Source organism: Mchenga conophoros, linkage group LG6, assembly GCF_057382185.1.
Source record: "Mchenga conophoros isolate Kocher_MC1m ecotype Shallow Benthic linkage group LG6, M_conophoros_male_GT1.1, whole genome shotgun sequence".
Classification (NCBI taxonomy): Eukaryota; Metazoa; Chordata; class Actinopteri; order Cichliformes; family Cichlidae; genus Mchenga; species Mchenga conophoros.
The window spans coordinates 8,704,372-8,728,997 of NC_140531.1; the positions used below are offsets into that span (position 1 = coordinate 8,704,372).

The 24,626-nt window shown below is 40.1% G+C and overlaps 1 protein-coding gene across 4 annotated transcripts; it reads right to left on the reverse strand.

The window, feature by feature from the left end:
• Window positions 1-405: 405 nt before the first annotated feature.
• Window positions 406-21,040, reverse strand: gtpbp1l (GTP binding protein 1, like). Of its 4 annotated transcripts, none has more exons than XM_085276069.1 (15): window positions 20,964-21,040; window positions 20,489-20,679; window positions 19,904-20,015; window positions 17,474-17,654; window positions 10,340-10,523; window positions 9,840-10,004; window positions 9,593-9,716; window positions 8,890-9,004; window positions 8,055-8,199; window positions 6,822-7,004; window positions 6,351-6,486; window positions 6,041-6,219; window positions 5,781-5,927; window positions 4,964-5,010; window positions 406-4,200 (listed from the first exon to the last, which is right to left on the reverse strand). In XM_085276069.1, the coding sequence occupies exons 2-15, from the start codon at window positions 20,675-20,677 to the stop codon at window positions 4,140-4,142; spliced, it is 1,968 nt and encodes a 655-aa protein (XP_085132195.1). In that variant the 5' UTR covers window positions 20,678-20,679; window positions 20,964-21,040; the 3' UTR covers window positions 406-4,139. The 4 variants fall into 4 exon arrangements, with proteins under 4 accessions (XP_085132195.1, XP_085132191.1, XP_085132192.1 ...); XM_085276065.1 differs by having other exon boundaries at window positions 4,964-5,014; XM_085276066.1 differs by having other exon boundaries at window positions 4,964-5,014; window positions 20,896-20,989.
• Window positions 21,041-24,626: the final 3,586 nt, after the last annotated feature.

Here is a 24,626-nt window from a genome sequence, read left to right on the forward strand (position 1 = left end):
TGGAAAGATAAGAGGGCTTTACGGTGGGACAATGCTGGCTGTAGGTTCTACAGTATATGTTAAACAAGAAAAGGCCTTCATGAGAACCAGTGAGGCCACTCAAAAAAAGCACCCTAATGAGAAAAGTAAATTGATGGAGAATGTAAACGATTTTCTCCCTCAATACATAAATAGAGACCAGAATAATCTGTGCAGTGGATTTTCAAATTAGTGAATTTACACAACAGAATGTGAGATAATATCATGACTGCTGAATGATGAATGCATGTATGTGACTTGCAGTGTAAATTGCTATAAACAGTAGAATTGGGCCTTCACCAACATAACCTGGACTTGAAGATGGAACGCTTCAGTTTTGGTTTGTGACAAACTGACTGACAAACTGAAGGTGATCGAAACACCAACTTTTGTTTTTCTAAAATTCAGTTCAATTTTATTTATACAGCATCAAATCACAACAACAGTTCTCTCCAGGCACTTTACTGTAAGGTAAAGACAGTAATACAGACAAATCAGAGAAAAGCCCAACAACTGGCAACCATGGGAAGGAAAAACTCCCTTCTAACAGGAAGAAATCGCCAGCAGAACCAGACTTGGCTGAAAGAGCTGAAAAAGTATTAATCCATTTCCAAAGAAACTGATTCACTGTTCAGCCATTTTTCATGTTGTGTTTGGTGGCTCAGGTGCAGGGGAGGGGTGGAGCAGCAGGTTAAGGGTGTGGTTTCAGGGGAGGCTGAAAACACTAATCGTGCAGCTGCTGGGGCCAGAGAGGAGGAGAGACCATAGCAGGAGCAGTGAGAGGAAGGCGCTGCCACGCAATGAGGAGCCGAAAAGCTGCTGACGGTAACGCAACAGCACTGAAAGGCACACTGTAAATAAACCTTTGCAGTCACATTGCTGAGCGTGGGTCATTCCTGCTACAAATGTGTATAAGCATTAAGCGTAATCAACAAATGAAAATACAAATGTCCTAAATTCAGACTGCCGTAAAACACTAAAATATTCTAAAACTGTAAACAGAAGAACAGTAGAACAATACACCCACCACCAGTGTCTGTTTCCTATTTCACAATGTTTATTTTATATTCTTCCACTGAATGTTTGACCCCAACAGCAGGTATATTATCACTTGCATGCTGCATTTTTTAATTCTTTTCTTGCTGACATAAACACAAACATTGCTGAAAACAAACTTGAATGGATATCCAAATTCTTCTTCGTGGCATTACAGTGATGTTGTCCGAAGGAGGCCACACCGACTGGCATGGCGAGATGAGCCAGGTTTTCAGCTAACGGCTGTTTGGGGATCACCTTGTTGATGTAAAACGTGCTGTATTCGGCAATTTCTGTCAATTCGACTAAAGAAATGAGATAAATTATGTTTTTGTGACAGGCTGCTGGTAAAAGTGTCCAAAAGATAAGACACAGTGTGTAGATACAGCACTGGTTCATCCCCTAAGATGGGAAAATGTTTTTTGATCCTTTTTTGTCAGCAGAGTAATATTTGTAACCAAATTCATCACAAAACTTTACGGTTGTGTAATAGAAGCCAAAAATCGATTACGCTGTGTAGACGCTGTCCAACCTTTCACCCTGAGCAATTTCTCCCATCCATCCACGGCCGCTTCTCCAGCTCAGGGTCACGGTGGGGCTGGAGCCTGTCAGGTAAAGGTAACAGGCAAGGTACATTCTGGACGGAGCACCTCTGAGCATACAAAGTATAAAATATAATTCTGAATTTCACCAAAGAGTCCTCCTAAACTTGTTCTTGAAGACATTATTTTAAATTATTTATTATTAAAACACGTTTTGTTAAATAACATCTTTATTTAAAAGGATTTAGAACACAAACTGGCACCACTTAATTTAAACGGCATGTACAACTTGCGTCTCACATACAGATTTTTGGACAGTGACACCTCTCCCACCGTTCGGCCTCCACGCGCCACTGCAACAGTTAAGATGGAAACAACACGAAGGCTCTCACTTTAACTTTAAAGGTTGAAATGTGACTGAACAATTCACTCATGGGCTATCGTTTTCATAAATGAAGCCTGTCGAAGATCTGGAGATGATTTTAAGTATGGCGTTTAATGTAGATGGTACAACATGTGGTCGAAAAGAACAAAGTGAATCTATTGTAGGAACATCTGCCTGGATGATCGCAGACCTTTACAACCTTTTTTAGTTTGGTGGTCCAGTTTTAATTGTTACTAAGGTCATTCTCTTTTTTACAAAGATAACTTTGACTGAACGCATAACCTGTTTAAAGGTGAAAAGGTACAATATCGTGGAGTGTCTAAGTCAATCACCTGAATCAGCTATGAAGGCAGAAAGACCTATGAAGACAGCTGCAGTCATGGTGTTGAAACAAAGCGTAACCACAACGGTTTGCTCTACTATTGCAGCTTGTTTTCAAAAGATGTAAAAGTGAGAAAAAAAATGTGTCACTGTCCAAAAATGTAACAAACTGTACACACAAACAGTCTCTTCAGATAAACATCCATGCACTGTTGGTAAGATCTAAAGGGGGAGAAAGGTAGTAATGCTCTTAGTTCATTGTGCTTATGAGACGTATAAAGCTGGTAGCTCAAGGACTGTCAGACCAGACTGATCAACATTAAGTTAATACTAATGTGAGGGGAGATCTATGCCCCCCAAAGAAGAAACAGAGGGCTGCAAAACTGTGACAACTGCCAACACGGTCACCTTCCCAATATAAAGACAACTCGAGAAACCACTTTAATAAAAACCAGTGGAAAACATCTGTGGCAAAAAGGGTGTAGTCTACTGTTGCTTACTTTAGCTTGATGTCATTAGGGGTATACGTCAGGTTAAGGCAGGATGCAACATGACTTGCACACGTGTACCATAATCTGGTGATTGTCCACGTTTGTTTGTGAAGCTTTGCACCTGATTTGGACTTCACATGAAAATTCTCAATTATATGAAGAACAAACACAAAATGTGCAGCAAAACCTCAGTTACTGAAACATGTTCTGTGTTGGCTTTGACATCATTAGAGTTTGTTTTTTTTAATTAAATTAGTAAAATACCTGATGGATGTTTTTGTGCACAAGACTTTATCAGCTTTTGGATTTTTCATTTAATATACTGGATCAAAGTGGAACTGTGCAAAGGTCCTCTGCCTGCTTTGCTTGTTCAAAAAGCACTTGTAGTACATTACACCATGACAAACGCCACTTTGCTACTCAACACTCCAACGTTAAAAAAGGATGATTCAGAAATTTTCTCTTTTGGCTTCATGAAAAACTAGAAAAACCGAAACACGGACTCTTAGAAAAAGTCGATGAAGATTTCCTTCTATAACATGTTTAAACATCGGCTACATGAGCACTTTGTGTACAAGCCGATGTTTCATTATAAGTGATGCATTCATAACTAGTCTCAGGGTAACACAACCACAGAGTTTACATCCATCAGTAGGTTTCCAGAGAACAGTTTGTAGCCAAACCCCAAAACCAGTGGTCAGCTTAAACTAACACAGCAGCAGCTTCAGCCGACCGCTTGCTATCAAATCCCTTTCAGCTCAATGGATCCCAAATGCACATTTATACTGCTGGCTTCAGTAAGCAGGAGCTTAAAAACAATTTTCAACTACTGAACACAATCCTCCTTCACTGACCAATGTTAGCAGACTCCAAGTCTGGTGCCTTCAGAAAGTCCCATTAATGACAGAACACAAGGAAATGTAGAATAAGGAAAAAGCAGGCTGACCGAGGGGGGGAAACAAAAAACATTAGAGGCAGGAGAGAGCAGAGAGAGTGACTGATCCATCTGCTAGAAGCTGGGAAAAAACAAATGAGATAACCACCTCCTGGAAAAACAAATTTAAAAAAGAACTATCACCTTCATCAGCCAACAAGAAAAATATATATCATTTTTGATAAATATGTCACTCTCTTGATTCAGACTGTTCACTAATTATTTATTTGTTTTTATATGAAGAAACATGGCCAGTCTTTGCACACCTGCAAGAGGCCCACACAGTCACTCTCCCTCCTCTTTGTGAAGAGATGATGATGATGACGATGATGATGACGGGCTGTGAAGAAACCCATGTTTGTGCTTTTAGGCTGTGCCCGCTGCTCCTGTGGGCACTGCTGTATTCGTGGCATTCACACCTTTCCCTCGATGTCTCTGACCACCTCTCCTGCGTCCCCCGCCTCCTGACTTGAGCTGTGGATGGACAGACAGCACTGTGAGCCAGCTGTTAGGTGAAATCAGGTTTGAAATAAAGCACAGGCGGCAGGTAAAGCTTGTTGATCCAAAACAGTTAAGATGCACTTAAGAGCAACAGGAACTCCTTTAAAAAGGTTAAGAGGGTAAAAACGAGTTTAGAGGTTCTCTGAGGGGAACAAACAAAAAGGAAAGTGAACAGTTCAGACTTTAGCCCAGGATATTTTAGTGGATGGGGTAAACACCTTACAAACACAGGCCCTTTTCCCCTTTTTTTGTTTAATTTAACACAAGTGTAATTACTTTGTTTTAAACGGGGTCACAGGAAACCCTGTAACTGCACAAATGTTCTGTCTGACAAAATAAAATTTTAGTAACATTTTAGTAACAAGTAACATTTAAAAAGCTAACAGAGACAAGTCATGTTTTTCTAATTGGTACGTTCACCAGGGAGAATATAGAATGGGTGTAGTTAAAAATAGAAGAACAATTAGGGAAAAAGCTCATTTTCCTTCCTCTAGCACCTCCACAGCTTTTAATCCCACTTGGGTCCAGTTCAGTAAGCAAACACTTGTACTTGCAGTACAGCAGCTTCCTGGTGTGACTGAGAAAGGTTTGTGAATATAAAGCAGAACTGCACTAAAGCAGAGTATGCATGCAAAAAAAAAAAAACATCTGCTTAGAACCTGGGGAGGGTTAGGGAACAGAACAACCACACCTAAGGAGACGCCATCATCACTCCCACAGTCTGCAGGAACTTTACCTTGTTTTCTTTGTTGCCATCATGACACAGAGCCTCCTCCTCTGCCACTGTCTGACGCAGCATGCCAAGACAGGGAGGGAGGAGAGAGAGAGATAACAGCGAGAGAGTAAAGTGTTAGAACTGAAGGATCGGGAATGCAGAGCGAAAACAGCAGTGAGGACGGGTGAGGATCAGAGGGCAGAGGAGGGGGTGAGTGGAGGTACATGTGGCTGACGATGAAGGCAGGATGATGGACAGGGTAGGAGAGCAAGTTGGCAATAAAATGATTGAAAGTCAAAGTACAATAATGGAACAATAATGTGAAAGTTGTAGACATTAAGTAGCAGATTTAAGCACTTTGAAGAGCAGAGAGAAGATGTCTTCCAACACAAAGTTGACTGTAATAGAAAATCTAATGTCTGTGGTGACATTACCACACTAATGCACTAGTAGTGATAACTTTTGTGTCAACCAACAGTAATTGGTTGGCAAGAACTGAAGGGTGAAATACTACAGCCACAGAGAGGGAGTCAGTGACAGTCACTGTGACCAACAGGAAGCCTGTGGCTAAAAAATTCAAGAAAGCACCCAAAACAGAATTTCTGCAGCTCCAGATAAAACAAAACCTGAGTGTTCAGAGGGTGAATTACAGGATAGACCACAAGGACAAATGTCATAAGTGCATACAGACAGTGTTAGTGCCCGGAAGGGAAAACAAAAGTTCAGCACTGGAAAATTAACTGTTGGACACATAAAACAACCCGATGAAATTTGTCACTTCTTATGTTTTCTGTAAAACATGCACTCATGAGGATTCCCCGAGCACTGTTTCACTCACCGGTAGCTGCGCTGTGGTAGGACTGGGTGGCCGTGCTGCTGATCCACTGTCCTCATTAGCGGTTGTGCCCTCTTTAGAACTCTTTTTGCTGGCTTGAGATTTGGACTGCTGGGCCTTAGCTGCCTGGGTGTTCACTGAGTGGAGAAGCTGAAATTGCAAACACAACCTTGTGTTTGTTACACCAGTGTTCACATAACATTAATTATAGGATAATTAAAGAGTTTACACTGAACCAGAAAGGTAAGCACAAGCCCCAGTACCTTTGTAATGGTGCCTACAGCTTTGGTACGTCCTTCCCTGAACACCAGCTTCTGGTCACAGTGCAGGTATTCGGGGGTCTTGATGAAGCGAAAATGGACCGTGGCTTTGTCCCCAGTCCTCAGACAGTCTTTGTTCATTGACAGGATTGTGGCTGTCTGCCTAATGCTGCCACAGTGGACTAATGATACAGAGGGAGAGTGGCACAGTTACCGATTGGCCAGACAGTATTTTTCTTTTAGAAAAGGGAGTCAAAGACACACAGATGCCCATCGGTGCTATTTAAACTTGTGAGTGTCTGTATTTACTAACCCATGGCCTGGTATCTCGGGGATATCGTGGTCGGATGGTGAAGCACCAAAATCTCTGCTTCAAATTCCCAGGTGGCCTGTGGCATCAGCTTGGGAGAAACCATCACCATTCCTTTCCTTATGGATGATCGTTTGATCTGAGAAGACAGGAGGGGAAAAAGCAGCAGGAACAAAGGAAAAAGAAATGAAGCTGGGGGATTGGTTAAGACAAAACTGAATTAGAGCCAGAACACTACCTGCTTTCACTCTTTGGGATTTGCATGTATTACAAAACTGATTCTAAAGTTAGGAAACTAATTCATATGCATATAACGTCTCAAAGTTTCTGAATAATTATCCTCCTCAGAAGTTTTCAAAACTTCTTGCCAAGTCATCTTTGAGCTATTTTTATGCTGTCTTTTGGACTGATATGTAAAAATAATTCAAATATGTCATGATGGCTGTATTTCAACTAAATTATTTCCACACAGACCTTTTTGAGGGCGAAGGATGCGGTCTGTCCACCGCGAACCTCTCTGACAGGCATCCTCTTGCGGTGGATGGATTTAACTGCGATGGGGATGAAAGTGCCGAGGGGGTCTGGACCTAAGAGGAGCGTGTCGTTGAGTCGTATCAATCCACGTAACGTAGTGCCTGAAACTACTGTGCCCACACCCTGTGAAAGAGAAATGATACTTTTGGACTTTTCTGTTAGATAGGACTGTGTGAAGTATTGGAGGTTGGGGCAGCTAATGTGGAGTGCAGTATACTCAGAGACGTGCTGCTTTGTTACAAACATGTCTGTCATATGAATCTGAAATCTATGTATTGCAAATGTTCTCTAGAAAGCACAGAAGAACAGAGAACATTATTTACTATCAAACCTTCACCTTTCTGTGTATTTATCAAATTGACTGTTACTGTGCCTCACTGAAAACTGAAATAGGAGATGACCACAAGTAATTAACAACATTCACCGCAGAAGTCTAAATTATGCATTAAAAGAAAAAAAAACTCAATCTAATTACTTCCTATGAGCAAACGCTTGGCAACAGTGGGAAGGAAGAACTCCATTTTAACAGAAGTGACCTTTGGCAGAACTAGGCTCAGGGAAGAGCAGCCTCCTGACTGGGGAGTTGATGGGAAAGAGAAGAAAGTTTAAAAAAAAAAAAAAAAAAAGAGTGTACAGAGAAGAAACACATCAGGGCTGAAAAGGTGGGACTGAGGAATAAAATGCAAATAAAAGCTTGATCAGAAAGAAACTAAACAGGGCGATGCAGGGCGTGGTTCTTAACACTGGGGCTGAGGACTCATACAAACATGCAGGAACTACAGGAAGAAACCCAACTCCTTTTGCTCCCAGCTTTTGGCCCTTCTACACGCCTCAACGATACACTCATTCTGATAAGATCTCCCACTGGCACTCAGAAAATATAAGACAAGCAACTCTCACAGCCACATCATGCTCAAAATAAGACCACCATTAAATCACCATTAACAACAACTTTGTCCACACCTTTCAGTTTCAAATTTGTTATTGCATATTTGAGTTTTTAACCCTAAAAAAAGGCACTATACTGACACAGATCATTAATAAATCTACCTCTATCTACAATGTCTTTGATCTAGTTGCCCTTGCTAGCATACTTTTTCATGCACTGAAACACTAATTGTAAAGAAATGAACATCCATGGCTGTATAACTGAGTGTGTGCTCTATTTCTTACAGGTACGGAGTATGTGTCGTCTATTTGGAACTCTGCAGGCTCATCATTGCTAAAGGTGGTCCGAGAGGAAAGGAGGTTCAAGAACATCTTCAGCAAGTCCATGTTCTCCCCCGTCACATTTGAGATCTGGAATATTGGACACATCCTGGAGAGAAGGAGAGAGAAAAAAAGAGAGATGATGAAAAAAAAAATCTATTCTGTTTAACCGACTGGGCTGGATGGCAGATTCCTTAAAGGGACTGATAAACCAGCACATGAATATTTACACATTAAATCTTAGGAAAAAATTAAAGAGGCAAGGGAAAGCTGTTTAACAGCATACCCACTTGACTTATAAACCTAAAATAAAAATGCACCACCCAGGCGTGGCTACACACAAACACCAGAGGCCGATCAAAAAACAGAAACCAGTGTGCTGATTGGTTCGATTTGAAAACAGAATCAAGATGACCCATGTGAAAAAAGCTATGCGTTAAAGCACTGAGATCATATGAGGACTCATCCAGCAATTTCCCCACAGACAAAATGTATACGCTTTTATTTTTGGCAGGAAACCGTATGATTAAGTAAAATTAAGGGTCAAGCTGATGTAGTCGGATTTATTTGGCATACTGGAGAGTGCGCATATGATATCCTGTTCTCCGTAAGTGTTTTTTTACTTACTTTCACTAAACGTCTTTGGCATTTTATTCATAAATCCTAATTCTGCAGGAACATTTTAAAGATCAAACATTATTTCTAACTGTGTGAGTATGCTGTCAATCAACTGTCACCCATTCTGTTATTATTTCTCAGCAGAGTCACGCCCATCGTCCCACCTGTTCTCTGGTCTTACCTCTCAGAGCTGAAGTTAGAGGCTGTGACAATGACATCATCCTTGTTCTGCACCAACACTGGGATTTTCCTGCAGCCTGGTGACTTTAATAACCTCTGTAATAATTTTAGTGTCTCTGCAGACAAACACAAGCAAACCTGAGTTTCTTAAACCTAAAAACAACACTCATGACAAAATCTGAACAAAACAACCTGAGAGTGAAAATAAATGACATATTTAAAGAGATGGAAACTGAAAGTAGTAAGCTTTAAACGGAAAAAAAGACTGCTTTTAATTTACTTTTGCTTTAAAAGCATATTTATTCATGTTTTATTATTTCTTAATTATTATCACTTCCTTTATGTGCTCTTCCAGTAGTTTGTTGTTTTTGTAAACTTCTCTCTCAGTTTGCTTCACTTTAAAAGCGTTCTAGCGATTTACTTTATATTATTCATTTTCTTCCCAAAGAGGCTTTTTTTGAGTTAGAGCCCAGTTTCCTACCTTAACATAATTAAAGCAGAGCCATGAAGCGTGAAAGTATTTACTGCTTTTAACAACACAATGGTGGTCTTTGGTATGGCTGTGTTTCTGTAAACATTGCTGTGGGAATGGAGATTATGCTGAATTTGCAAAACCTCTCACACTGAGCATGAAGTTAAGAAACTGGGACCTAAAGATGTAGAACAGAGCAGTTATACAGCTGTGCTGGAGATAGTGGATTTACCTTGCAGGATGTTAGCTGGGCACATGTCTATCTTGGTAACCACAACAAACACAGGTACGTTTAGGGCCAGCGCTAGACCCAGGTGCTCTTTGGTCATGCCAACAATGCCAGCATTGCTGCCAACCTACATGGAGAGACAAGAAACACAGAGATGAGTGGTTAAATATGTGAGGGCAGAAACAGGAACAAAAAAGTAACAAAGGATTTGCCAGGAAATAGTTAAATATAAACTTTCAATCTCTCTCACCATGAGCATGCAGAAATCAGGCAGGTGTCCCGTCATGCCAAAGACTGTGGTCTTCAGGTACTTCTCGTGCCCAGCTAAGTCAATAAAGGTGATGACTTTGGAGGATTTCTCACAGATTTTGGTCCAGTCTAAACCCCCGCCATGGCTGTCTGGCTTGTTTACCACCTAAAGAAGCGAGTAGACAGAAAAGAAAACCTACTTATAATGGACGTGAGAAAAAACGGTAGGATGAAACTTTGAAAGAAAGCTTAAAAATGTTCCTGCAGGAAAAATACATGCTGTTAATTAAATGTGATCAAACTTTTCACAATTATAATTTCACATAAATCCATAAAGCTAACAAGAAAAATTACTATCTGAATAGTCTTTCACTGAGCAGTGTTTTTTTTTTTATATTTGGTACTCAAAAACTTTTAAATAAATGCAAAAAATAAGGAAAGATCACTACAGAAATGCATTTCTCCAGTGATTTTGCCCATTCACAACTGACAGCAGCCCACCTGTCCTTCCTGATCAAAGCCCAGGATATCGTTGCCCACACTGCTGGTCCTCCCACTTTCCATCTCATGTTTGTGCCGGAAGAGCTTCTGGCGAGCGAAACCTCTGCCATTATCCAGCTCACCATGGGTTAACACTCCCAGCAGGGTGCTCTTTCCAGCGTCTACATTTCCAACAACAGCCACTCTAGAGAAAAGAGAACAGAAAAGAAAAAAAAGAGTGAATAACACAAGTTTCAGTACAGGGGAGTGTACAGGGAGTGCAGAATTATTAGGCAAGTTGTATTTCTGAGGAATAATTTTATTATTGAACAACAACCATGTTCTCAATGAACCCAAAAAACTCATTAATATCAAAGCTGAATGTTTTTGGAAGTAGTTTTTAGTTTGTTTTTAGTTTTAGCTATTTTAGGGGGATATCTGTGTGTGCAGGTGACTATTACTGTGCATAATTATTAGGCAACTTAACAAAAACAAATATATACCCATTTCAATTATTTATTTTTACCAGTGAAACCAATATAACATCTCCACATTCACAAATATACATTTCTGACATTCAAAAACAAAACAAAAACAAATCAGCGACCAATATAGCCACCTTTCTTTGCAAGGACACTCAAAAGCCTGCCATCCATGGATTCTGTCAGTGTTTTGATCTGTTCACCATCAACATTGCGTGCAGCAGCAACCACAGCCTCCCAGACACTGTTCAGAGAGGTGTACTGTTTTCCCTCCTTGTAAATCTCACATTTGATGATGGACCACAGGTTCTCAATGGGGTTCAGATCAGGTGAACAAGGAGGTCATGTCATTAGTTTTACTTCTTTTATACCCTTTCTTGCCAGCCACGCTATGGAGTACTTGGACGTGTGTGATGGAGCATTGTCCTGCATGAAAATCATGTTTTTCTTGAAGGATGCAGACTTCTTCCTGCACCACTGCTTGAAGAAGGTGTCTTCCAGGAACTGGCAGTAGGACTGGGAGTTGAGCTTGACTCCATCCTCAACCCGAAAAGGCCCCACAAGCTCATCTTTGATGATACCAGCCCAAACCAGTACTCCACCTCCACCTTGCTGGCGTCTGAGTCGGACTGGAGCTCTCTGCCCTTTACCAATCCAGCCACGGGCCCATCCATCTGGCCCATCAAGACTCACTCTCATTTCATCAGTCCAGAAAACCTTAGAAAAACCAGTCTTGAGATATTTCTTGGCCCAGTCTTGACGTTTCAGCTTGTGTGTCTTGTTCAGTGGTGGTCGTCTTTCAGCCTTTCTTACCTTGGCCATGTCTCTGAGTATTGCACACCTTGTGCTTTTGGGCACTCCAGTGATGTTGCAGCTCTGAAATATGGCCAAACTGGTGGCAAGTGGCATCTTGGCAGCTGCACGCTTGACTTTTCTCAGTTCATGAGCAGTTATTTTGCGTCTTGGTTTTTCCCACACGCTTCTTGCTGTTGACTATTTTGAATGAAACGCTTGATTGTTCGATGATCACGCTTCAGAAGCTTTGCAATTTTCAGACTGCTGCATCCCTCTGCAAGATATCTCACTATTTTTGACTTTTCTGAGCCTGTCAAGTCCTTCTTTTGACCCATTTTGCCAAAGGAAAGGAAGTTGCCTAATAATTATGCACACCTGATATAGGGTGTTGATGTCATTAGACCACACCCCTTCTCATTACATCACCTAATATGCTTAATTGGTAGTAGGCTTTCGAGCCTATACAGCTTGGAGTAAGACAACATGCATGAAGAGGATGATGTGGACAAAATACTCATTTGCCTAATAATTCTGCACTCCCTGTATGCAGAGCTGTTACTTCAGTCAGGACCCTTTACAGTGTTGGAGGCTAAAGGAGCTTAAAACAGTGAGCCCTATATGAGAGAGCCAGTCAGCTGACTGCCTGTCGTGCGGCTGACTTTGTGGACTCCCTCACCAACACTTTGGACAATTTTACAGCCAAGTCATTACAAATCTTTCTACCACCTCTAAACCCTCCCATTGAGTATATGAAGGTTCTCAATCTTCATTTCTAAAAATAAAACTGATGGAGACTGCTGGGTATTTTATTGAGACTAAAAAGAAATCCAGCTTAAGACCTACATCTATATTTTATTTCTTTTTCACTAATGGTGTTGTCCATTTCTGTTCTTGTGCGTTTGATTATAACAAGTTGGAAGTAAACAAGTATCCTCGGCTCAACATGCAAAATAAATAAAGGGAAAATTATGTCAAATGCAGGACGAGATCATTTTCAACCTTCTAAATTCAATCGAACATGAATGAAACTCAAATGACGCACAATAAGAAAAGACATGCCAAAAGTAAATAAACACTCCCAGTAGGGCTGAACGATATATCTCATTTGCGATAATATCGCGACATGATCAAGTGCAATTTTCTAACCGCAAAGGCTGCGATTATACTGCGATTATAAGGCTGTCCAAATTACTACCATATCCCAGAATTCATAGCGCGGCCCAGCCAAACTCCAGTTTCCAGCAATGGCGGCCGCTACTAAGTTTTAAAATTACTCATACTAATCTTTCTGGGTCACAAAATAAACTTTTAACATATTTTCAGGCGAGAAAGTAGTTGTGTAAACATCAAATATCTGCTCGGTTTATCAAGATATCCCATATTTGCAAAAGTGCTTCGACGTTTTCAGAGGCGTCTGCTACCCACCAGCTCGACAGCTAGCCGGGAGCTCGAGGGTTACTGATGCGGCCGAGAACGGCACAACTCCCGGCACATCATTTTCAGATCACCGCGGAGTTTCGCTGCTCGGGTTAAACGTAATATATAAGTCACTTAGACAACCTAAAAATGTTATTGTTGGGCTTTTTTCAGTGTTTTGTTTGTTCGTGAGTAAATCGGTTTGGCTGAGATTAAAGTTATTAGATTAGATAAAATAAAACTTTATTAATCCCCCGGGTGGGTTCCTCCTTGGTTTTCACACAGCTGACTAAACGTCAAACAGAAAACTTATTAAACAGAAGTATGAGACAGTCGAGAATTTACACCAGTGTCTGGTTATATTTTAGATAGCAAGAAGCAGACGGCCGAGTTTATTAAACTCCACCGAGACAGCGGTGACGCTAATCAGAACTAGCCTTCTGATTCAGAAGGCTAGACCGTCCAATTTCACGCCTTTAAACTTTAAAGGCGTGTTTGTGTGTGTGTTTATACAATTGCTATTATGTTTGCACTTTATGTGTAATGTTACTGACTGCAGAGATCAGTAAGATGTGTGTATTTTTTATTTATTAGTTTTATTTATTTAATATTATTTTTTAATTGAATGACTGTCTAGTAGTTCACAGATGTCGAAAAACTGAGTGTGGTAAAGCCACTGATTTTTTTTATGTATATTTCTGCAATCTGCACATTGTACTGACTTTCATTTTAATGTTTACACCAGGGTTCCTTGTCAGCACTTTATGCTCAGATGTTTGTAAGCTAAAAATAAACTATTGTGTATGTTCAAATATACTGTTGTGATTGAAGAAGTTAAATAAAAATGTCAGTCATCAATTCATGCATCACCTCATGTCATCATAACAGAGGTCTGTCTTCCAGGAAAGAACAGTTTAAAATTAATGTAATATAGTATTGGCCATACTATATGATGTATTGCTTGTCTTTGTTTAATAATACAGAAGACAAAGACCTTAAAAAATAATCGCATATCGCATCGCAATCGCAATATTGGGGCAAAAAAATCGCAATTAGATTATTTTCCATAATCGTTCAGCCCTAACTCCCAGCAGCAACATCAGGTACAAAAGGGCCTGTGCTATAATAAATCATCACCTGTCACAAACAGGCCAGCGTATTTGTTTTCTGGTTTATTGCTGCTCTATAAACAGGGACAAATGGAACCAAGCTATACAATATTGACACAGACATCAACAATACGAAGTACAGCATAAAACAGGTGCAGTGTGCAATTCATTTTCAAATTGGGTTAACTTGCATGAGCAAGGCTATAAAACACCATCACAGCATTCTCACAGCTGGGCCTTTGGTTCTTGGCTTTGTCTAATGCAACAGTACACAACTTTTCTATGAAGGTTCAGAAAGAAAGTGACTGCCATCAAAAAATGACTCCTCTTTCCTGCCTTGCTCTGAGACACAGACAAGTACATGATTCTGACACAAGGGTTATCTGTGCTAAGGCAGTGTGAAAGATAATGCACAAAGTAAGCCTCTGTGGACGCTGCCAAAGGAAAAACTCTGCTCACACAACTGCAAGATCACACATGGGAGCAGGTGGTTCGGCCAATATGACTAAGATTACTAGTGTGGATGAGATAGAGCCCAGCATGTCTGATGTGAAGCTGATCAGGTCTGCTGCAGTGACTGTCCAGTGTTGACTGTGAAACATTGGGCTGGTGGTGAGCTAATAATGGAGCTGGAGACTGCAGAAGGTTTAGAAGATTTGATGCATGCACCATTTTGGCTTTACATTTGGTTTCTGCACATTTACTAGGGTTTATAACGTATATATGCACATGAGCTGCAGACTTCAGCTATTACTCCTGTACTATTATTTTATTTACCAGCCGCTTTGATAACAGACCCATATCATCTATTACTTCTCCAGTGAGCCTCATCCTGTGGATTAGGGCTGCTCGATTATGGCAAAAATGATAATCACGATTATTTTCACTGAAATTGAGATCGCGATTATTTGACGATATTTATTTAACCCTTTAAGACCTACTATAGAACCAAGTCCGCCAGAGCTTATATTATTTTTTTACATGTTGTAGTGCCATTTGTGGGAGCATTTAAAGTTGCTAAATAACTGTTATAGCCCATATTTTAATAATATGTATGCATTAAGTCCATAGTAACTACATTAATTGCAAAAAAGTGCAATAAACTACAAAAAAATTGAAAATCGTTTTTGTTTTGTTTTTTTACATATATTTCTACTTGGAGAAATTTAAGAGGTTTATCCTTCAAAACTTTAAATACAAAAAAGTTGCAAAAAATAGTTTACAACAACAGGAAATTTATTTTGAGTGTCTTCATAGTTTTATTTTGGAGATACACCAATTTTTATATACACTGCAGGTAAAACAAAAAAAACAATCCTATGATGCAAATTTGCAAAGAAAACAGCAGGTGCATCAAAATAAACTATTTCCAGCAGTGCAATTCGAGTTCTAAGCATCCCAGAAACTATTCAGAAAAGTCAAACATGACCAGTAGAGGTTTTTAAGGTCTACAAGTAAAAAACTACATTTCCGCGAAAATGACGTCACTTCCGGTTTCGGCCAGGAAATGGCGGACATGAGACAGTTCGCGCTGACATCTGTTTCACTGTGGGAAGTGTTATGAACAGCTGATCGGATCGGCAAAGCGTGTTTCTGGAATATTATGTTTTTGTTCCTGCAAGCGCTTTTTATGCAATTTTTGCAAAGCTATATGTGGAAGGAAACCGTGACCGAGGACAAGCTGATGGCATAAGTTGTAAGTACAACTCCTCCGGTTTCATATGCAAAACAAATTATTGCGCTAGCTTACGTGGTTCAGATTCTACAGGGATTTAAAAGTAGTTACACAAAACGGAGCGTGCTGCTCTGACCGGATTTAAAGGGTTAACAATGACTTTAAAAAATAATATAAAATAGTGTGCAACACCACTGAAGTTTTTTTTTTTTTTTTACCTCTCTTTTCAACCAACGGCAGTCACTCTCCTCTCCAAATAACTTCTGCTTAGCTTTCCGAGCTTCCCTCGGGTCCTCTTAATCAGCGGTCTCCAACCTTTTTTGCGCCACGGACCGGTTTATGCCCGACAATATTTTCACGGACCGGCCTTTAAGGTGTCGCGGATAAATGAGGGAGGGGCTAATAATCGGCTCAGTCATTTTTAATGATCGTTGAAAGCCCAGATCGTAATCGTGATTAAAATTCGATTAATTGAGCAGCCCTACTGTGGATGAACTCTACTTCCTCTGTTTTGAGCTACAGGTTGTGCCAGTTGTTCTTACATTGCTCTGCCGTCTATGAGACAACAGGTTTCCACATTCTGAAGGTTCTGGTCACAGTGGAGTTGGAGCAGTCGGACAGGCTTTTTGGGGAAGCAGGTGAATGACAGAGGATCACCACAACAACATGGCCAGTGACTCAGCCAAGGGGACAGAGGTGTCAGGAAGATCAACAGCAAATGAACTTTTAAAATAAGAGCAGGGGGACTGTCTGTGTCATGAGTCCATGAGTAAATCAATAACGCATGGTGATTTTTTTTTCAGATTCATAAACATAACAATTCTTAAATGACTCACAAAATTACTGGTGAGCCGGCCTAATGGAAGTTTACATGTGGCAAAGACTAAATATCTAAATACAGATTGAACTCCCAAGCTCAAAAAGCTTAGCTGGAAAGGATTTTACCAACATGTCCCTTGACCTGAATTCAACAGAGCACCTTAAAATATTTTAATGTGAAATGTAGATCAACAAAAGTCCTGCAGCAAAGAGCAGCTAAAAAAGTAATCAAAGAGAATTTCAAAAATTCAGCCCATAAGTGTGAGCCAGACTGTAAGCTTCCTTTGCTAAGAGGTTTCTGTAATTACAAAAAAAAGAGACATATATATATGTAATAAAAAAAAGAATAAAATCTAATTAAGGGTGAATTGAGTTTCGATGCATTTCATTCTTATAAATTTGAGTCTGGTGGCCAGTTTTGTCTTTTATTGCGTCTTATTCTGCTATTGTGAACATCTGGGAGAGAAGCTTTTTGCTGACTTGTCGGAAGCGCAAATTCTTATTTGATTCGTTCAAAACACTATTTTAAAAAAATGAAGCAATGTTAGACAGGTGCATTAGTTTGATTACATACTTCTTCCTGGTGGAAACAACTATCACAACATCAGGAACCTGTGCTTTAAATCTGCCTATAAATCTCTTCAGCAGTGCTGGCCAAAGAGCCATTTCTGTAGCTTTCTGAACCCAGTGATACATCAAAACTCATTTATGCAACAGAATATGTTTGAGTCATATTGTCATATAACCTGGCATTCAATAATAGCCAAACCCAACAGTCACATTAACAAGTTAACAATGCAGGTACATTTTCTAATGATTCTTTTGCCTACACCCCAGAACCTCCCCTCATATTTTTTACCTGACTTCTAGGAAATCCTGCTCGCCCACGCGTCGACGGATGAGGTAGTCTCGAATCTTTCCTCCAGCGTCTGTCCTTTCTCTTAGCATGATTAAGTCAGCCTCAATCTGTTCACACAGCGACCGCACGGTGGCTACCGACGCCTCCATGTCCTTTTCATCCAGACCATAATCACCTCCATCTAAACGAAGCGTATGAGAAAGGAAGAAGTCACTCTCATGCAGGACAGTGAGGGACCAATTTAATGGATGTTTTTAGAAAAAGCAATTTCAGCAGTAATGTGAAGCCACACCCTTGGAAAATTGGCATCTTCACTGCTAACTGGGCAATACAGGAATGTTAGTAACATGTAATATGAGAGGGTGGTGACTGGGAGGACAAAAACTACACAGAAGAATGAAAGAGGGTAAAACAGGTGGTTTTTAAAAGAAAGATGGGAGTAGGTGTAAAGAGACGAGAACATTTAAATTACTGAGACCAGAGCAATTTTCAAAATGAACGAATCACCAGCAGTCAGCTTCAGACAACTTTTAAGAGAAGACTTTATTTTCTAAAGGCTGTATATATGCAGATTACTCTAAATTTTCAAAGAAACCCACAGTATTCATCCACTTAACAGGTAAAGAAATGTATTAACCCATTGGTTGCTGCCAGTTGCTTTACAAGTAGAACTGGCACACATAAATTACAATAACAACAAAAAAGCTTATGATTGATTGACAAAAAGAAACACAGCCAGTTAAGGCTGCTTGATTATGGCAAAAATGATAATCACAATTATTTTCACTGAAATTGAGATCTCGATTATTTGACGATATTTATTTAACAATAACAATGTATTGAATAATGGCTTTAAAGATTGTCAAAAATAATATGAAATAGTGTGCAAATACTGATGACAGTGCAAATGTTTGCAATATAAAAAATAAATGAAAAATGTAAACATTAATATTTAGTGAACTTCAAAATACTGTATAATATTAATGCATGCTTAGGCTGCTGCCCCCGCGACCCGGCCTCGGATAAAGCAGATGAAGATGGATGGATGGATGGATTAATGCATACAAATAACCAAACATCAAGACAATCTGTGTAGCCACACAATGCACAATTGCATCAAACTGACATTAAGGTATGCCAACTAAAGTTGCTGCTCCTTCACTTTGTGTCACTTTGTGTCACTTTGTGAGCGGTCTTTAAATGATTGAATGAATTTGTAGTGTTTATTAACAAAGTTTACACACTATGTCTACTTGATCCACGTCTGACTCCGCGAATCCATAATGTTTCCACATCACTGAAGTTGTTTTCCCTCTCTTTTCAAGCAACGGCATTCTTTCTTCAGCAGTCATTATCCTCTCCTCTCCAAATAACTTTTGCTTAGCTTTTCGAGGTTCCCTCGGGTCCAATTAATTGTTGTGACGCGTGTTTGAAACGCAGAGAGGTGCGCTCGATTTACCACACAGAGCAGCACAAGAGTAAAGCACGAGGGAGGTGCTAATAATCGGCTTGGTCATTTTTAATGATCGTTGAAAGCCCAGATCGTAATTTTGATTAAAATTCGATTAATTGAGCAGCCCTACAGCCAGTCACATTAGAAAGTCTGTTAGTTTTTGTCTGACTCGTCAGACAGCCTTTGGTGCTGATATTCTGTCTGTACCACTGCACTACTGACAGTGCCTGTGCTGACCGAGGATAAAGTGACATGCCCTTATGTGTGCTCTGGGTCAGACAGTTGCTTTAACAGTCAGAAAATAGCACAAAAAGGCCAGCTGCATTTGTGTGTAGAGCTTTAGAATGAACAGCAAACAAATGGGATTAGCTGTTTGGGAGGCCCAGAAGTGACGACACAGGTACAACACAACAGTGACTGAAAAATACCAATAAAACTACTTTTCCCTAACAATTACTATGGCTATGAAGCAATAGGTGTTATACCCCACAGCCACATGTTTGAATTTATGTTTTTGAATAATTAACTTTTATTTTAGAAGTCAGGCACTGACATAATATAGCTGTACAATTTTTTCCTTTGCTTTACAGATTTCAGCCTAGTCTAAAAACAATATGCCTGCTAAAAGTCTTTGGTGCCACCTACGGGATATCCTGAACATACACACACCAGATGACTGAAAACACAGCTTTCTTGCCTTAGATAATCTCAGACTTTTAGCCCTAAATAAATATTTCCTCTCATTCAATAACAAGATACAGTTTCCAACTGCTAATACATTATTTTATATTAAAAAAAGACTTTTATTTAAAAAAAACACTTTCTTTCCTTTTTTCTTGTCTTTTGTGTGTGTGTGTGTGTGTGTGTGTGTGTGTGTGTGTGTGTGTGTGTGTGTGTGTGTGTGTTTTCTTGCCACATTATCCTATTTTAAAATTACTATACATTAATGAAGTTCACTGGAAGTTGCTAACTCTTACCTGAGCCCATCCCAACCACATAGATTGTCTCTCCGCAGCCCTCATCTATCCGCTCCCTCAAATGTCTCAGTAATGAATCATATTGCTCCCCTGTTGGACTCACAAGGACCAGCTGAAAGGTAGAGACAGTAAATGAGATAATAGCTGAACATTTGCAAAGGTCAGACAGGGCAAACACCATTAAACAAGTCTTCTGTGAGTGCACATACAGCAAGTCACTACCGCAACAAGTAGTCAGCATTTTATAAAAACAATTTTACACAATAAAGTTTTGTTGGTGTTTTGTTTTGGTTCAGTCTGACTATTTAGGATTCTCCATTCAACAATACAAAAAGAACTGCAAAGTTTGCATATACAGTAGTTAGGTTACATGTCTAGTATGCTGCCAGCTGGATACAGTTAGATATGGTGCAAAATATTGTACGTGTCACTTTCTCTGGGATGCACAGCGAGCATTAAATGCCCCGTGTACAACTACGTGGCACTCATTCACACGGTGACAATATAGAAAACCAATGAACAATCTGCTCAGTCGGAATGTATTAAAACGTAACGACTCAACGCGCAATTAACAATGAGGCCCACCTTGCTACTTAAGTCTAAATGATCCGCGGGCTCTTCATTTGTATCCTCGCCGTCTTCAAAGCCCTCTCCGCCGGACTGATCCTCGGCACACCCCCGGTCCGGTGCAAACATACAAGCAGGCACTATAGACTCTGCTGCTGGCGCTGTACCTGGGTGTAACGCTGGTTCTGTCGCCGTTAACGACGCCATTTCTAGAAAAAGTATGAAAATAGCAAATAAAACAACTAAATTATGTGTATGGCTTCAATGGCTAACATTTAGACATTAGCAATGATAGAAAGTTAGGCTGGTTAATAGAGCCAGCTAGTAAATGCTAACCAAACATCGAACATTTAACACTCTTAACAGGGGAAAACGAGGTTTTAATAAATCGACACAGCTGCGAGGTGACGACTAGATGTCCATACTTTTATACGTTTAAACTGTTGATGAAGATGAATTATATAATACATTCTCTCAAGAAACGAAGGCATACCAGAAGTTGCTAGCTAGCTGATAGGCTAACTTAGTTGTTTACTCTGGTTGGCTTCGTTAGCTTGGCACTGACTGTATGGCACGCCCATCAAAAAATAAACAAAAGGGATTGGCTACACTATAGGTAGCCCCGCCCACTGTTGGCGTACATGAACTTGTCGCCTTTAGTGACCTACTTAGACATGCATAGCCATCAACACACACGCTCTGACTATAACATAATATGCATAATAAATAAAAAGCGTATAATTTGTGTGTATTAAGAAAATGTTCTGATTTGTTAAATCAGTTATGCAGTCCTATAAACATGCATGGAAATCGATTATAAAAGGCAAAATATGCAGAGTATGGTCCAGAGTTGATTTCGTGTTGTAATTTCAAATTTGTACAATACAGTTATTTGTTTCATTTTAGTTCGGTTTCTGTTAGTTTCAGTTGTAGTTTTAGTCTTTATTCGTGGCCTGAAGGATGTTTTCAGAAAAGTCATCACCTCTAAAACAACAACAAAAACATGAGCACTGAGCAACAGTCCACTGTTTATAACCTTAGTCCCGCCACGCATTTTCCTCTTATTTTTGTTTGCTATGTGCATTTGTTTACCAATGGAAGTGTTGATCATGGGGTCCTCAGCTTTTATATGATATATCCACTGGATGTCCACTGTTGGATGTCCACTGTTGGATCCAGTGGATGTGTGAGTAAAGATACTCACACATCCACTATTAACACAGACTCTCCCCAGTGTCTGTGTCTGATGAGCTCAAGCAGGTACTGAGAGTCTGGTGTGGGGACGTTCAATGAGTCCACATAATCTTGTGTCAAAAAGCAGTTCAAAAGAGGGTAAAAAAAAGTATACAGCTGTCAATAAATATACGGATATTTAATAAAGTAGTTAAAGTCATCATGCATCCTATTCGCTCGTGTTATGCGCTCTAATTATATGCGCTCTAAATAAAGAAAGGCTTTTATTTATTTATTTTGAAAACTTCGAATTCGTCAGTGTCACCAATCTGCTGCAAGCTGACAGAAATGTAAAGGGGGCACATGGCGGTAATCGAGGTGGGAAAAGGGGTGGGGGTTGGGTTCGGTGTTCTGGATAACTGTTTTTGTCATGTAATTGGACTGCACTTTGTCAGGTCTCTACCCTAAGACCTGAACAACTTGGGTGTCCCATCTGAAGGCTAAGCTTCTGCTGATCTAGCTTTTAGGGTCACTGAGACACACAAACCCCCTGACCTCATTAAAAACAAAACAACAAGTATTAACAATTGCTAACAATTCTCTTTAGTTGAGCTCTAATCTGAGAGGCTGTTAACTTGCGATTTCTGCGGCCTGTGATTCAGATGATTTTATCCTCAGCAGCAGAGGTGACTCTTGGTCTTCCCTTCCTTGGGTGTCCTCATGTGAGCACTTGATGGTTTTTGCGACTGCACATTGAAAGATTTAGCAGTTTTGTGGACTGACTGACCTTCAGTTCTTACAGTAATGATGGACTGTTGTTTCTCTTTACTCAGCTGATCGGTTCTTTCCATAATATGAATTCTAACAGTTGTCACATAGGACTGTCAGCTGGGTACCAACCTGACTGCTGCACAACACAACTGATGGTCCCAACCTCATTAAGAAGGCAAGAAATTGCACAAGTGAACAAGGCACACCTGTGATGTGAAAACCACTTCAGGTGACGACATCATGAAGCTCAGTGAGAGAACACCAAGGGTTTGCAGTAGAGATGGCACAATACCACTTTTTAATGTCCGATACCAATATCATAAATTTGGATATCTGCCGATACCGATATGAATCCGATATAGCGTATTTTGTAATCAATAAAACTGTTTTTTATAAATATCTTGCAGCATTTTGTATAAGGTCATACTCAAGTTTTTAAAAACAAGAGACTGAAGCTATTCTGTTATACCTGTATGCAAAAAATACACTCCACCCAAAACATTTTATAGTTCAGCAACACTGATCAATCTAATAAATTTAAACCTACACCATCCTCCCTATTCTGGTATTTTAAATAGTACTTACCTACCTAACTAATAGGGTTGCCAACTCCCAGAAAAAATATTAGGAAACCATCCCCCGCCCTCAATGGATGTAATCAACTTTAATTTAATGCAAGTGTAAAACAAATGCACAGAAATCAATTATTTTTCTGCAATAATTAAATAGATTCAACATCTTTCTTCAACAGAATTGCAGATTGCACAGACGGTACCTTCCCAAAAGAAAAAGTACTATAGCTTACTAGGGTGTATATTAGACTTATTTATTTACTATATGCAACAATGGATTTCTATACATTTAATCAGATGACCACTTTTGTTGTAAGATTCAGATAATTATTCATTCAAAGTTTTTAAATGACATAACAAAGAAAAATATTTCTTTGTGTCCTCCTTTCCCTGGTAATGCCCAACCTGGCCCCCGACAAAACTTTGCTAGAGCCGCCCCTGCACAGTTACCAGCTGTCAGCTATGTAGAAAAGGATCCTGGTGTTATTTGTCTCTCAGAAACGGTTCATAACTTCCCTTCAACTCATTCATGTCACCTAAAAGGTAAACCTGTTTCTCCATCACCTGTTCAGCTCTGATGATTTAGTAAGGACATCTCCTGGTTTCATCTTCACGTTTCCCTTTCACCACATGTCCAAACGGATATCATTACCAGCAGCTTCTACAGCCGTGGCTCCAGCAAACATCAGCTGATACTAGAAATTAATGTTAAATATATTCTAACAACAGCTTATCACGCTTAAGCATGCTGCCTCTAATCAGAATACAGACGAAGCAGTTACGACATTGTCTCTCAATACAGAGACTGAGCACACATCTACGACTACATCCATGATTTTGCCAGTCTGGGTTTCCTCTTCCAACAACCCAGGAATAGAAAGGCTTGTCTATGCTCTGCTTTACACCCAGAGGGACACTGTGTTTATTGATGAAGATGTTAGTCGTAGCTTGACAACCAAGACCTATCCTGTAAGGCTAAAGCTAACCACCATGATCGGAAAGGACACAGTAACACACAGTGAAAGAGTCTCGGGTCTCAGAGTGCGTGGCTATACCTCCACAAATCACATTGCTCTCCCTCCTGCCTATACCAAAGACTGCATACCAGCGAATCGAAGGCACATTCCTACCAGTGAAACGGCGAGGCATTGGAATCATCTCAAAGCAATAGCAGATGATATTCCGCCACATTTAGACTGTGAAGTTGGTCTTCTAATAGGTTATAACTGCTCACAGGCACTAGTACCAAGACAGGTCATCCTAGGAAGAGATAATGAACCTTATGCAGTCCGCACAGACCTAGGATGGAGCATCATAGGCTGCTCACCACCTCACCTTGAATCTCCTCCTGTCGCCAACATATGCCATAGAGTAACTGTCAAAGAGCTTCCTCCAGTGACGCCATCCGATGCCATTAAAGTACTTGAGTCTGACTTTAAGGACATCAGCAAGGACAGCAGAACAGTGTCTCAAGATGACATCCTCTTCCTCAATATGCTAAAGGAAAGCATTTACATGAACGCCCATGGTCACTATGAGATGCCTCTCCCTTTTAAAGAGAGACCCTACCTTCCCAACAACAAGCAGTTAGCTATCATCCGGCTCAACCATCTCAAACGAAAGCTGCTGAACAACAAGAA